The sequence below is a fragment of the Amphiprion ocellaris genome, chromosome 15 (genome assembly GCF_022539595.1).
Source record: "Amphiprion ocellaris isolate individual 3 ecotype Okinawa chromosome 15, ASM2253959v1, whole genome shotgun sequence".
In the NCBI taxonomy this organism is placed as follows: Eukaryota; Metazoa; Chordata; class Actinopteri; family Pomacentridae; genus Amphiprion; species Amphiprion ocellaris.
Genome location: NC_072780.1, coordinates 19,453,916 through 19,468,297, shown reverse-complemented (window position 1 = coordinate 19,468,297; position 14,382 = coordinate 19,453,916). Strand labels below are relative to the sequence as shown.

Sequence of the window (14,382 nt, the reverse complement as noted above, 5' to 3'; positions counted from 1 at the left end):
CGCTATTCTACCACAGGACTTACAGAGAGACAGACAACCAAGCACACTCTCACACACACAACTAGAATCTGTACCAGTACAAATAATACAAAATAGCATTAAAGAACCAAAAAAAAAGAGATCTGAGAAACCATTGCAGCCACAACCGAGTTGCTGAAGTCTCAAAAACCTCCTCTTCTTATCATAATCACATCATCTTCTTATCTTATCATTGTTATTAGCATTCCACAAATCATGCCATGTTCCCCCCTTTTGGTCAGTTGGTCTTAGTTTTGAGCTAGTCTGAGAGTAAGATGAATATCTTTATAGGCTCTAAATTTTTTTTTTAATCTTTTTGAAAACTAACTTGTCAAACATTGATATTGGAGAATATTTTCGAAGGTCTAAAACACTGTAGACCAATCCTAACTAAAATGTCTCTGTTGAACCAGCCAATGATGTTTAGGAGGTACATGTTGTGAAATGTTATGTAAACCATGTTCACCAACTTAGCTTAGAGTGTTAGCATGCTAATATTTGCTAATAATTGGTACTATACACAAAATACAGCTGAGTCTATGGAGGAGATAGAGTTATTCTGCAGGTCTTGTATCATTTACCAAGTATAATGGTGCTGGATGAGAGGTTAGAGGTCCACCAAACACATTACAATTCATCCTGAGAGAAACATTAATATCTGTACCAAATTTCAAGGCAACCCATCTAATAGTTGGCAAAGCATTTCCCTCACAAATGACATGGAGATGCTGGAGGGAAAGTCATGAGTTCACCAAAATTATTAGAATTCATCCTTTGAGCTCGATGGATATCTGTACTAAATTTCACAGTATTTCTAATAATTCAGGCTGAACCGACCAACCTTACCAGCTAGCGTGCCAAATGAAGCAGATCTTTTTAAGCAGTGGACAGCACTGTGTGACCCAAAACACATCTTTGACTCTTCAGTCAGCAAACACTGCCCTGATTTCAATCCCATGTGTCTCTTAAAATACAAATTCCCTTTATCATTTTACTGAGACAAGTACTTTTCCAGTACTTTTCACCTACAGGAAATTGCTTACTGAGTGACTGAGTGGCTGACAGACAGCTCTAAATCTGGCATCAGCATATCTGAATGTAGCTATAGTGTTCTCAGAACCTGCTACACATCTTCATGCCATGTGGCAAAGCAATCAATGTACTGATTCCATGTTTAGTGCCTCATACAAACCACCTGTTCAACTGTTTGAACTTGACCTCTCCACATGATACAGGAGTAATTGGTACAATTTGTTCTGATATCTTCCTGGTTTTACTCAATCTGTTACTTGAAGCTAGTGAAATATTGATTACAAGAACATCATAGCACAGAAAGCATCACTATAGAGGCAAAGTTGGAGAGGCAGTGAAGTAGCTGTTTGGCAAATTATTAGAATAGCATTCTAACATCACTGTGATGGCAGATGAGGTAAGGTGTTAGCAACTCAGACAGAGGGAACTTCAGACATCAACAAAGCTTCAGCCAGCCTCAATGAGCTGCATTATTGCCCTGAACGCCCCCACAGAATTCCAGACAGGAAGAGTGGAGAGTGAATCAAGGAAGCCACATCTGTTTGCACAATTACGCCCCGCAGTTCTCAGTTCCTCTGAGAAGAACGGCCTCTCTTTCTGAGAAGTTAACCCTGCCGTCAGCACAAGCTCTACTCTTTACAGGTTCAACCTAGGATCACAGTTCAAGTCCCAGGATACGCTGGGAAAACATGGATGGTGTAAGTAAATGAGTAACTCCCTCTCATCATTCAGCAACAACTGTTTTGATCAAGTGCTCTTGAGCAAATTGTTGAGCTCATATCTGAAGCAGTGGAGCTCTGTGGTCAAAAGACTAATGGCTGTAGCAGGCCGCCCCCAAGCAGGACAATGTGGAAGTGTGTGGAAAGAAAAGCAACTGTTTAAGACATCATTATTTTATTTGTTGAAACAAGAGCACAGTATAACTTACCCTGGCTCCTGGGGTTCCTTTTTCTCCTTTTATGCCCGCATCACCCTACAACAAAACATGGCAACATTACAATAGATTTTCCAAATGATCATCATCATTATCATCGTCATCATGTGTTTGCTAATCAAAGTACATTCAAGTTATACTCACAGTGACACCTTTTGGTCCAGGTGCACCAGGGATTCCTGCATCTCCTTGAATTCCCTACATAATATAAAATGAACAATCCTTGTATTAGTGGGAGTTACTGACTTGGGAGTCTCACCAAAGTTCTCCATTGCTGACTCAGTAAGTGCACCGATGGCCAACTGGGGACTGCTGAGTCAGAGCTGAATCAATGTAAGAAATACAACTGACCAACAAAGAGACCTGAAACCCTCAAAAAAGTAACAGCAGCTGTCAGTGACAAGACCTCCCTGTGGGAGAACCTTGAACTTCGACCTCTGACCTCACTTTCATTCTTGTCTTGGCAATGAAAAGACAGAAATGTGCCTCCTGTCCTTATATTAAAAGGTAAGGTCATTCTTATTTTTTAAGGTTATCTTCTAAAATGTTTTCCATTCCAAACAATACATCACATTTATTGCTTTTCAACCAGAAATATCTGTGTCTAAAACCAGCTCAGGTATGGAACCATGAATCCACAAGGCCAGCCACCTGTATTTCCACCAATTTGTAGTGGAACCTTTGCATCACAACAACAATGGGCTCTTTTGTTGTCATTTAGTCAATGTTCAAGGATAAATAAGCAATATAGCAAAGCGTATTGTTTACATGCAAGTTGTTAGCATCTTATTTATAATATTTACTAAGGAACCACATGAGCATCTATGGATATTGTACAGAAATGGATGAATGATTTGTAAATGTTTTTTATTCACAGCCTTTTGAATGAAACACACACTCTAATGACATTGTTACATTCCGCTTCAGTCCTACTATCTCATGGCTCCCAACCAAAACATGGTAGAATGATATCTTTTATCACAGTTGTGCCAGATAATAGCTGATTTTCTGGCTGATAGTTCAGGCAACAACTCTAAAGTGGTAATATGCTGGAGCTGATTTAAAGATATACAGGCTGTGTTACTGAAAAACTCTTGTCCATTTATGCATTTATGTTTATCACAAAAAAATATGGTGTTTCTGGCTAAATCAGCCTCTATTCAGTGTGCCACAGTAAGACTGCATTACATTCTTCACAGCATTAGATATAGATACGACAATTATGATTAGGCCTATGTGCTCATGTACCGCAAAGATAAAGTGATAACAAAGCACAAAATGCCTATCTAATTGTGTTGACATTTCACAAAAGCAAAAGTGCAGGTGTAAATAATGCAGTTATTTTTCCCTGTCACAGTGCCATGGCTTACTGGGACACTTAAACAGAAGTAATAGTCTTCTTATTGATAGCACCTGTGCTCTTCCTGCCGTGAAAAGACCTATTATATGAAGTAGGTCAGCTATCTTCCAGGTTCAGGCTAATAGCCTGCTGAAAGAAAACGCTTTGTTAAAAGACTGCAAAAATGATATTTTTTCAATTCCTCAGAGGCAGAACACTCTACAATAAGCTGACAAGTCAGAAGTTGAGCCTGTCTTGTAATAAAGTTGCTGTCTTAAATGTTAGCAAACCCTCGCCTACATATGCAAACAGTAAACAAGAAAAGCACTCAGAGAGTGCAGTATTCTGCCAAAGCTATTCATTCCCCCGTATTGCATTGTCAGGAATGCAATTTTTTTTTTAGAAATACAGCATTTGTTTATTAGTTATTGATGATCAGAAATCACGGCAACATAGAGTGTGGCCATTTAATATAGATGTATCCACAACCAAAATGACCTTGTGCTGACCACTGGCATGTGTGATGCATATGTGCATTATGCACGGATACCGATTTGCGTGACCTAAATGTGTAGCGGGTGGTGGGAATCGATGGGACTCAGAAACACCCCCACAATTTAATCAATTGTTCTTTGTATCATTTCTGACAGGTAAGTCCCAATAAGTCCACAGCGGTCGATTTGTAGTAGGATTGCAATCATGTCAGCAGGCAGCTGACATAGTCTTCACTTGTTGTCATAGTAGCAGTGACGCTGTGCCGCTATCTCAATGATACGTAAATCTTTAGCAAATCCGTGGATCCAGACTGTAAGCTACATCACTGTCAAAATCTAATTAGTTGGTCCTTGTCTCATTTCTGACTTTCCCTGAAAATGTAATTGAAATCCATAAGTCTGTTTTTGAGTAATGTTGTGAACAGACAGACAGACAGACAAACCAACACCGATCGTCACAACTCCGCCGCGTTCTTTGGTGGAGTAATAACTTTGAGTCTTGCAGTAGTTTTTCTGGCCAACTTACAAGCTATGAAGTGAAATATTTACTCTTGTTAAAGCTAAGTTTTGTGTTCCACCAACTGCTGAAAAAACCTTCTGCTTTTGGCTTTTACTTTTACACATTTGACCTCTTTTACTAGCTAACGTGGGTTGCTAACTTTGCCTTCCTGCTGTTGCTACGTAGTTACTGTACAGCCAGCTATAGACTCTTCTTGTCCCTTTAAACAAATGTCTATGCTGTGCCTGAAGCTAATAACACTAAGTTTGGCAACCATTATCCGTTATTTTATCCTTATGGGTGACTACTTTCACTTTATAATGTAAATGAATTCTTAAGTTTTGATGAAATCTTGTCTCAGAAAAAAATAGAAATAACATTTGTATGTCAAACACTACAGATTAGCTATAGTTGCAAAGCTATACAACTATAATGAAGCCACACAAGCTAAGGAGCTGGTGTTTATGTGGCTGAACAAAACTGAACTAAAGGAACTAGTGGTAATGTTTTAGATATCATTTCTAGGTGTAGCTATGGGCAGCTTTCCACTGCAGCAGCTCAGGGCTGTCAAAAGATGGTGTGAATGTTTACAGGATTGTGACTAACTTATTTAACCATCACCATGTTGATGTAGCAAAACACAATAACCTCAAAACAAAGTGGAATGTGCTACAGGTATTTAAAAATGGGGGCTGAAATGATTTGCTGTGAGTACTTGACAGGTCAGAAATGTTCAGCACTGCAAGCCAAATCCCCAAAGTTCCTTTATAGTTGAAAAGTGCTACAAGTAGGGACTTTATAGAAGGCAACATCATTTCCCTGGAAGTTAAGTTAAACTCTGGTCACTGCTGAGGAAACCCACTGTTCCTCTAAAGACAGCCGTTTCAGTGATTTAGTATTCCCTATGTTGTAACAAAAAGGGGCACCATCCCCTCCAGCCTTGGGCTGGGCAGCTTGTTCACAGTTCATTGGTCCAACCCAAGCCAACAACTCTCTCTCCTTCCCCTCCTCGTTCTCCCCCAGCTGCTGCTTCATCCAAGAGAAAACCAACCTATCTGCTCCCCTCCCTTTTTCACAGGAAATCAATATCAGTCTGAGAATTAATTGTCCAGAAAAACGCATGTACACCCACCTAACAGAACTAGTGCGTCTCTCAGATCAGTGCCAAAAACAGAATAACTAAAGATATTCCTTCTATTTTTTCCTCAGTGCCTGACATTTATTTTAAAACCCTTCAACACTGATCCAAATGCATGTGCAATGACTCGTGAATGGATTAAAAACTGGAACACCACATTCACCCACCTTTAATCCAGCTGGACCTGACGACCCTGGCTCGCCATTCCGTCCTGCTTCACCCTAATTATGAAAAAACATACATATTGGCACACTTTTAAGCTGCTGCACAGCTTATGTTTCACACTGAAATTTAAAAAGTGTGTTTCTTACTTTGTCCCCTTTGTCACCGGGTAAGCCATCAATACCTGGCACACCACCAAGTCCCTGTCAGATAATTGGAAATACATAATTAACACCCGTACGTGACCTTTTAAGACTTAAGATTTAAATGAAAACCGCTCCACATCTCCGGGTTCACACCTTCTCTCCTTTTTGCCCAGGAGCACCATTCAACCCTATACTGCCTGTATCACCCTGTAAATAGAAAATAAGTATTTAGATTGAGAGTTTTGTCATACACAAGCATGCAAGTTGGCCGGTACAGTCGACGATGGCGTGCTGTCAGAAATCAACCTGGGAGCATCACAGAACATGGTTTAGTACACGGTGGTTGGATGATTAATGAAAAACACAGTACACATGTTAGAGGGGTATTAATGGACCTGAATCACTGAACAGGGGAACACACGGTAACACAGACAAATGTGATGTGACAGTTACACACAGAACACAAAGAGTCCCATGAAGCAGGACAAACAAAAAACTTTTGAGTAAAGGCGATGGAGCCACATTATGCAGCCTCACCAAGACCCACTACGGTCACACACATCAACCAAAGACTCAAGGAAAAATGGCTTTCTATTGTCTTTGAGTGTTGCACTCTTGCTTTGTACACTGATGTCATGTTCTGTGCCAAAGAATACGGTGGAATTTGAAAGCTGGACTGAGTGAAAAGTAATGGCTGTTTAATTACACAGAACCAAGAACTCTTGCCCACCGCAAGACTTCCCTCTGCTTCATAAACCACTTTACAAGTCTCAGACGGTGGCCCTTTAATTATTTTAGGCCTATATCACATTAACACACGTCATTTCTTTCATCACAGAGATTAGGAGCAAGGGCCCCTGCTCTGTTGTGCACTTTAACAAAGAAGACATTATCTGTAACTAGTCGGTTAAAGATGCAATTAGATGCAATCAAACCAGGATGAATTCACTTTCTCCCCTTGTGATTCGATGACCACCATAGTCATTTTTAACCACAGCTTGAAGTTGGCTTACGTTATGTGTTTGCACCGGGTTTCAAAAAGTTTACAACAGAAAATTGCAGCTTTCAGTGGGAGAAAGTGAAGACAGATGCTCACGCAGACAGTAAGAAATAGAAAAGCAACAGGGATGCTGTGCATTAAAGTTTGATTTAATGCACTTTAGTCAAACTAGCAAGTTTATTCCAGCAGTAAGAACTTCAGAATGAAAATGTATTTATTCTGAAATGAGCTCTGCTGTTCAACTGCACCGCTAATGTTAAAATAAGAAGGCGCCCTGCAGTACACCTATATTATCCAAAAGAATTCACAGGCACATTCTCACAACTATCCCAACCAAAGCGCATAACACAAGTAAGAAGACCTTTTCCCGTCTTCCAGACCTCTTGTGGCCATTTTAAGTGTCCCTCTCAGGACAGCAAGAATGATGTATGCAGAGGAGTTAGTCTCAGGGAATAAATTATACTGTGAGACTCTGGGCTGGCACTAGCAGGCAGCACGAAGGCTGTGATTTGAGCAGACTGGGTGGGCGTCTGCGTAGGACTGCCCTCTCTGCTACACATCCTCTGTGGTAACCTGCCTTGTAATTCTGACAATAACAGCTGTACGAGCATTTCCCTAGACACTCCCTGCAAAAACAGGTGAAATATATAAAAAAGATAAATACAAACCAAGAAATAGAAAGACAGAATGCAATGTTTTGTCTACATGCATATAACATATGCACAGTGCGCAGACAAACATGTATTTGGGTTAAGATGATGCTCATGCAGAGTAGCGAAGGTTTAGTCTACTTACCTTGTCACCTCTGTCACCTTTGACAGAAATTACTTTGCCCTGCAAATAATTAATCAATAAGGATCAATTATTATCGAGGCAGACAGAAAAGCAGAATAGATGGAAGGCATGCAGTGTGAAATGACTTAAGATTGTTTTTACAGTATTTTAACCAAAAAGCTTGGCATTTACGATTGCATGATTAAATGAAATTTAGTAAAGTTTATCAACTATTTTCTCTACATTCAAACCAAAAATCATATGTGAATGTGGACACTTTAATGTTCATACAGTTTCTCCTTTTTCTCCTTTGACGCCAGATGGTCCAACGGCACCCTTAGGGCCAGTGTCACCCTGAAAAGTAGGCATGTTCACACAGTGAAAATGAAGAACTGATATAGGAAACTGTAATCTTTTGTCACACACAAACTGGTACTGAAAGGCAAGGGTAGATGACCTTTTCACCCTTAGGACCTGCAACACCCTGTGCACCAGTGTCTCCCTGTGAGAAATGAAAATACAGGCGTCTTTTAAGAGCCATCAAACATCGGATTCCCACTCATCTGTGAAAATAATAGACAGGGATAAAGTGTGGTAAAGTCAGGTGGCTTTACCTTCTCTCCTGCAGGACAGGAGCAGTTCACTTGAGGGCCTCTTTGTTGCTCCACAACGGTGGGTGTTGGGGTGGGGATCTGCACAGGTGGAGCCTCGGTCACAACTTTCTTGGGGCACTGAAACGATACGATCTGATTTGAAAAACTGCAGGGTGATAGTGTCAATGAAGTGGCAGGGGTGGCTTAAGAGCATTGAACTACAGGAATTCGCAATTATGGTTTTCTGGTGACATCTGGTGTGTTTAATAGCTGGATCTAGAAGTCCATTAGCTTAGCTTAGCTTAGCATAAGGATTGAAGCTGTCTCTAAATCATACAGTTAGCTAACTAACTATAGGTAGTTTAAACCATAGGTAACATAAGGTGGCTTTCTACTTCAGGAATTTAGGACCCTTTGAGACTTTTCATTTTCACTTCAGTGTAGGATCCACCAGCTTGGACCATGATGTTACTTTGCCAAGAAAAAAAGAGAGAGAGAGAGAAACAGTAGTTGCTGGACAAAACTCTTGAGCACAGGACATGTAAAAATAGAGGTTTGTTATGTTAGCCTATATGAATAATCTTATAATAAAGATGGCGATGTTAGTGATGAGAAGACTGCTGCTCAAACTGCACCTAAGATGGTCATTTTTTTAAATCCAACATCTGTGCTGGATGTGATTGTGTCATAAATGTGGGCACGTTCCCAGCTTTGAGAAACTTTCAGGAGGCTGTATGACACAGTCACGACACAGATTTTTAACTGAAGTTAAAAACTTGCAAATAATAACCAGAAGTCAAAAGCCAAAACCAGAAATACAATCAAAGGCTGTCAAATAAGGTCAGTAGGTGCCAAAATGACTAGTGAATGACCGCTGCAGATGTTAATATGTGAACAAGGAGGTCATTTACAGCCTGGGAGAAGGATGAAACAGCTAGCTTAGCTTTGTCCACAGTTCAAACCCTCTCAAATAGAGTAGTTGAAGAATATTAGATCTCACTACAGTAATTGTATGCCATTTATTCAGTTGTTAAGCAAACAGAATAAGAAACTGGTAAGTTGTGGCTTTACTGCTGATTACATGTTGTAACTACTCTTAATGAACAGTGTCTTTCTGTAATCTTGTCATTACCGTGAGGCCAGAGGCAGCCCTCAACTCTCCTCTGCTGGAGTATTTCCTAAAATTCAGAGGCGTGAGCACATCTGACTAGCATTGCAGCTGTAGCCTTTAATAGTATTGTGTATAATTACAAAATTAGCTTAGCAGCAGGATAGCTCTAGTAGCTCACAAAGCTAAAAAACAAATGTTCAGCTGAAAATGAAAATGACTCAAATTAGAGACCAGCTAGAGATAGCAACGAGACATTTTTCTGCCTGAAAGCAACCTACAATTAGAAATATATTCACTTATTTGGATGTAACTTTTCCTTTATACACTAAAAACATCCAGTCTTTTTCAAGCATCTCTCTTTTGTACACTATATAATAACTCCACATTATTATATTAGATACCCATGAATTCCCATGGCTGAGGTAGATGTGGCAGCAGATTTGTGACACTACAGATTCTAAAGTACATGGTTTCAGAGGTAAAAACTGGAATACTCACAGGCCCATTGGGCAGATCACAGCAGGTTTCCAGCTCTGCATGCTTGGAATCACAGTAAATCATCATCCTCTGGAGGTCAAACTGCATGAACACAGACAATTGATGAACAGATCAACCCCAAGAACCTTGACTTACATGAATTGGAATATCTGCGGAACTGAGGTAAAGACTCACATCAATTGGCACACTGTCATAGAGCCTCTTGCCAATCACTGTCTTCCCCTGGATATCAATGTCCTCCCTGTCTTCAATGGTGAGGGTGGCGATGTGTTTGCAGTCCAGGTACAAAGACACAGCCTTGGCCTCCACGCTGAGCGCAATCTTGTGCCAGTTGCGGTCAAACAGGTTTTCAACTTCAGGGTTCTTAAACACAGCTCTGACAGCATCTTTTGTCAGGCCGACAGCGTTGTACTCTACCGCTTTGTTCTCTCCGTCCAGACGGATGGACACCTGACAATTCAGAGGCAGGTCAAGTCAAATCGCAGTGGAACGTTCAGTTATTTAGTCTTTAATCTCTGTTTTTGTAAATGTTAAGGTCCGGGGTACATGTGACCAAATAAAAAAGGCGACATACTTTAAAATTAAGACTTACTGTTACTGATTAAAGCCAGAAACAGAATGTTACATGACTGAACACTTCAACACACTGGAACACTTCACCCATTCATTAAAAAGGAACTGAATAGTGAGTGAGCTGAGCCTTATTCTAGCCTGTAATTCCCTACATACACTCATATTTATAACTATTTACAATTGGCTGACCCACCTGTGGGATCCCATATTTGTCGAAAACCTGCCAGAGGTACCAATCTTCACGTCTTGAGGTTTTCCTGAACTTGAATGTTGTAACAAAGGCATATTCATCTGGCAGCCCTTGAGGAAACACATCTCTGTGGAATAAAAGCACATTGTTATTGCCTTGTTTTATTCTGTGTACTAGAAACACACATTTACAGTGACCGCAGAACAGTTTAAATATTAATGTATACACCCCAAATAGTGTTTATGTTTCACCTGACAACCAGTCTGTTTATAACTACATTTCCTACTTTAGCTAACAAAGTGGCACTGTATTATTCAGGTTCTGAATTTTCAAAAAGATGCAGCAGGCCAGTATGTCTTTTTGACATTGTTTTCTAAATTGCTTAACGTGTTGTCTCAAATACTCACAAGACACATATTTAACATGTTTTGCATATATTACTTTAGAACAGAGGTAGCCAACACGGTGCCGGCAGAGACCATGTGAGTTGCCCTCCACACATGTTCTAAAAATAACACTAGTCACTAGGGCTGGGCGATTTTGCCCAAAAAAAAATCTTCGATTTTTTTGAAAAAAAATCAATTTTCGATTCGATGTCGATTTTTTTCTACGCATTTATAAGTGATTGAGAAAAACAGATATTCTGTCAAAAGTTTGTTTTATTGCAAACAATTCAAGGCCTTGCCATTCAAAATTCAAGTTATAACCCAGTTTCAAAAAAAGTGCAAGAGAACTAAATAGCTTAAATTTTACAATGATTAAGAAATTAAATAATGTTATGATTTATAACACCACTACTACACTTACCAAAAAAAGTGCAAGACAAAAAAATGCTTAAAGCCTGTGTTGAATAAACAGCCTTAATTGTAAACATTTCATCTTTAAAAAGTATCTCGCATCCAAAACATTCAGCAAGTGATTGAAGCCTCGCTTTTCCACGGAATAAATGGGAAGCATGTCTGTGGCAATATACAAAGTGATGGCCTCTGTAATTGCCTTAAAGCGGGCTCCACTCTTGTCATACGGTACACAGTTGGTGAATCTCTCAACAAGTGTTGTCTGTTTTGGCGGAGCTGTGCTCGGGGTGCCGTCTTCGTGTCGAAGCCGCTTGCTCTTCTCCCACTCATCTGGGTGCTTGTTTTTTAAGTGCTGAAACAAGTTTGTCGTGCTGCTACTTCCAGTTGCTACAGTCTTAAAACAAGTTTTGCAGCACTGCTTGGTCTGTTGATCGTCGCTTGGATCAAATCCGAACCAGTTCCAAATGACAGAATTACAATTTCCTTTCTTTGAACAGAGTTGTTTTCTACTCGCGGGGGTAGCCATGTTGTCTCTTTCTGTGCAATGCGCGGGGCGCGCTACGGAAGCCCACGAGTGAAGTGAAGCCTGAACCGCGAAAAAAGAAACTAACGGGGAAAATAAATATCAGATCAATGGGAAAACACTCGAGTTAGTAAAATAAAAATCTATTTTAGGTATAAAATCGATAAATCGATAAAATCGATTTTATTCCCAGCCCTAGTAGTCACCATGAAATTCCTTATAAAAAATTATAGTTGCTGTTCTTTTTAAATCAAAAATACTTACATTAATGCAGATTTTAACTTACAATATTTATTCTATTTTTTTTTTTTTTTTAACAAAAATGTCTTCGGTGTAAATGAACTTTGACCTGGTCCGAGTCAAAGTTCACTGCGCATGTCAAACCACCACAACACTCTGCTGCAGCGTCCGGCGCAGACACTTTGTGAAAGTAGATGTGGTTTTTACCCCCAAAACATGACAGAGAAGTGAAAGAGAAAACACTATTTTTACGATGACTGGGAGGAAGAGTTCTTTTTCACGACAGTGAGAGATAAATGTATGTGTCCTATTTGCGGGGCGACTATTGCGACGGCAAAACGACACAATGTGGAGAGACTTTACTTTAGCCGCCACAAAGCTTCCATGCTAACTAGCAACCTGCTAGCACACATAGACTGTATGCACACTACGGGCAGGAAACGCCCGGAACTTAAAGGCAGCTTTGGCATCTGCTACGCGGCGAAAAGTTTCTTCGTGGAGTAAAATGTACCATTAGAAAGGCTTGTTTCAGTGACGACTGACGAGGCTCCTCCATGAAGGGTCGGCATGCAGGCTTCATTGTACGATGCAGAGGTGATCCAGACTTCCCAACATTCCTGCATTACCACTGCGTCATTCACCAGCAGGACATACGTATGTACAAAAGTGGCCGGATTTGATCATGTGATGACTCGTGTCATGAAGATCATAAATGGCTCCAAAGCCAAACAACCAGGACATTGAAGGTGCTGCTGGAGGAGCTGTCAGCTGAACATGGTGACCTGTTACTACACAGAAACCCCATGGATCAGCAGTGGACCAGTTTTGCAGCGTTTTTTGTCACTGTTGGCTGAAATCAAAGAGTTCATGCAATCCAAAGGGGAAGACACCTCGCTGCTTGAGGACAGAGTGGATTCTTGCCCTCGCATTTTTAACGGACATCACTGGGAAACTGAACCATCTGAACTGTGAGCTGTAAGGCCAAGGTAAGACATGATAAGCTCTGCAATGCCAGGCTTCCCACTAACACACATTTACAGACAGAGAAAGAGGTAACACATGTTGTCATTCAAATCACCGTGCCATTACACAAAAATCTGAAAAATAATTTGTTGAAAGCGTAATGATTTGTTATTATGATCTGTTAAAAATGTTGCAATGCTGGTGAAATATGCTGGTGATTAGTGCTAATGTGACAGGATTCATTTCAAAATGTGAAAGAGTTGATTTTTTTTCTTACATAACTGGTAATTTGTACAAACAGGGGACAGAGTTCATGAATTGTTCAAAAATGTTACAAAGGTAGGGGTTTGCACAAATGAAGCATGATTTGATGACAGTTAATGATTTCCTAAAAGTGTTAGAAGTGACAGTTTGCACAGAAATGTAACTGGTGTGATTTTGAACAAAATGCTGCAAATATGCTGATTCATACAAAACTGTCAAGAAAGATATTTACCAAAGTTTCAGAGATGGGATACCTCTGACTTTTAAATATTGGAACAGATTTACATATATGTGTGTGTGTGTGTGTGTGTGTGTGTGTGTGTGTGTGTGTGTGTGTGTGTGTGTGTTTCCTACCGTCATTGTTGTGGAAATCGTTGTTAATAATTATTGTAAGGAATAATTAACAAATTTGATCAGACAGTCTTTTTACATATTATTTTCATTATTATTATTATTGTTTAAAGATGATGGTGCAAGTTTGTTATTGAGGAAGTTTGTATCAAACAAGGTGCCCTTCATACTACTCTACTATACCCTTGAAGTTGCTCTCAGGTTCAAACAGGTTGGTGACCCCTGCTTTAGAATATTCTGAGCTATTTCTTTTACCAACACATTAATTAAATATGTGTTTGCTTATGTGGACATCTTTATGACAACCGTTAAAGTGCAATTTTTTTTACATCTGAATGTAAAGTTGTGTGGCTGATTTTTGTTTGTTTTCTAAAGAATAGTTCAGAATTTGGGAGAGTATTAGTCTATATGTCTATATTAAGTTACTCATTGACAGCTAGATGAGAAAATACATACTTTTGTCATGTCTGCCTGAGTGTAAGGCTTGCTTGAGCATTTTTTTGATTATAGGGGACACTATATATAGTGTCAAACATTTTGTTTGCTGCATTTTGGAGAATTTGAACAATTTCAGTCTTCTCTGCATACATGTGTATTCGTCTGCATGTGTCTATGAGTAATCTATGAGTGTCTGCACTACAGCCAGTTAGCTTAGCCTAGCATAAAGACAACAGCTGCACAGAGCACACAAGTAACACAATCTGCTTCTCAGTGCAACAATGAAACATATGTAACCAGAACTT

At 39.8% G+C, this 14,382-nt stretch overlaps 1 protein-coding gene across 3 annotated transcripts in view; it reads right to left on the bottom strand.

Moving 5' to 3' along the window:
• col22a1 (collagen, type XXII, alpha 1) overlaps window positions 1–14,382 on the bottom strand; it is a 79,050-nt gene that overhangs the window by 40,277 nt on the left and 24,391 nt on the right. The window contains exons 6-17 of one of the 3 annotated variants that reach the window (XM_023265602.3): window positions 10,505–10,628; window positions 9,913–10,188; window positions 9,739–9,819; window positions 8,151–8,267; window positions 7,994–8,038; window positions 7,828–7,890; window positions 7,558–7,596; window positions 5,916–5,969; window positions 5,766–5,819; window positions 5,622–5,675; window positions 2,129–2,182; window positions 1,979–2,023 (exon numbers count right to left, since the gene is read on the bottom strand). In XM_023265602.3, the coding sequence (XP_023121370.2) occupies window positions 1,979–2,023; window positions 2,129–2,182; window positions 5,622–5,675; window positions 5,766–5,819; window positions 5,916–5,969; window positions 7,558–7,596; window positions 7,828–7,890; window positions 7,994–8,038; window positions 8,151–8,267; window positions 9,739–9,819; window positions 9,913–10,188; window positions 10,505–10,628 (1,006 nt within the window). The remainder of the gene's footprint in view (window positions 1–1,978; window positions 2,024–2,128; window positions 2,183–5,621; window positions 5,676–5,765; window positions 5,820–5,915; window positions 5,970–7,557; window positions 7,597–7,827; window positions 7,891–7,993; window positions 8,039–8,150; window positions 8,268–9,738; window positions 9,820–9,912; window positions 10,189–10,504; window positions 10,629–14,382) is intronic. The other 2 variants (XM_035946099.2, XM_035946100.2) reach the window with 2 other exon arrangements.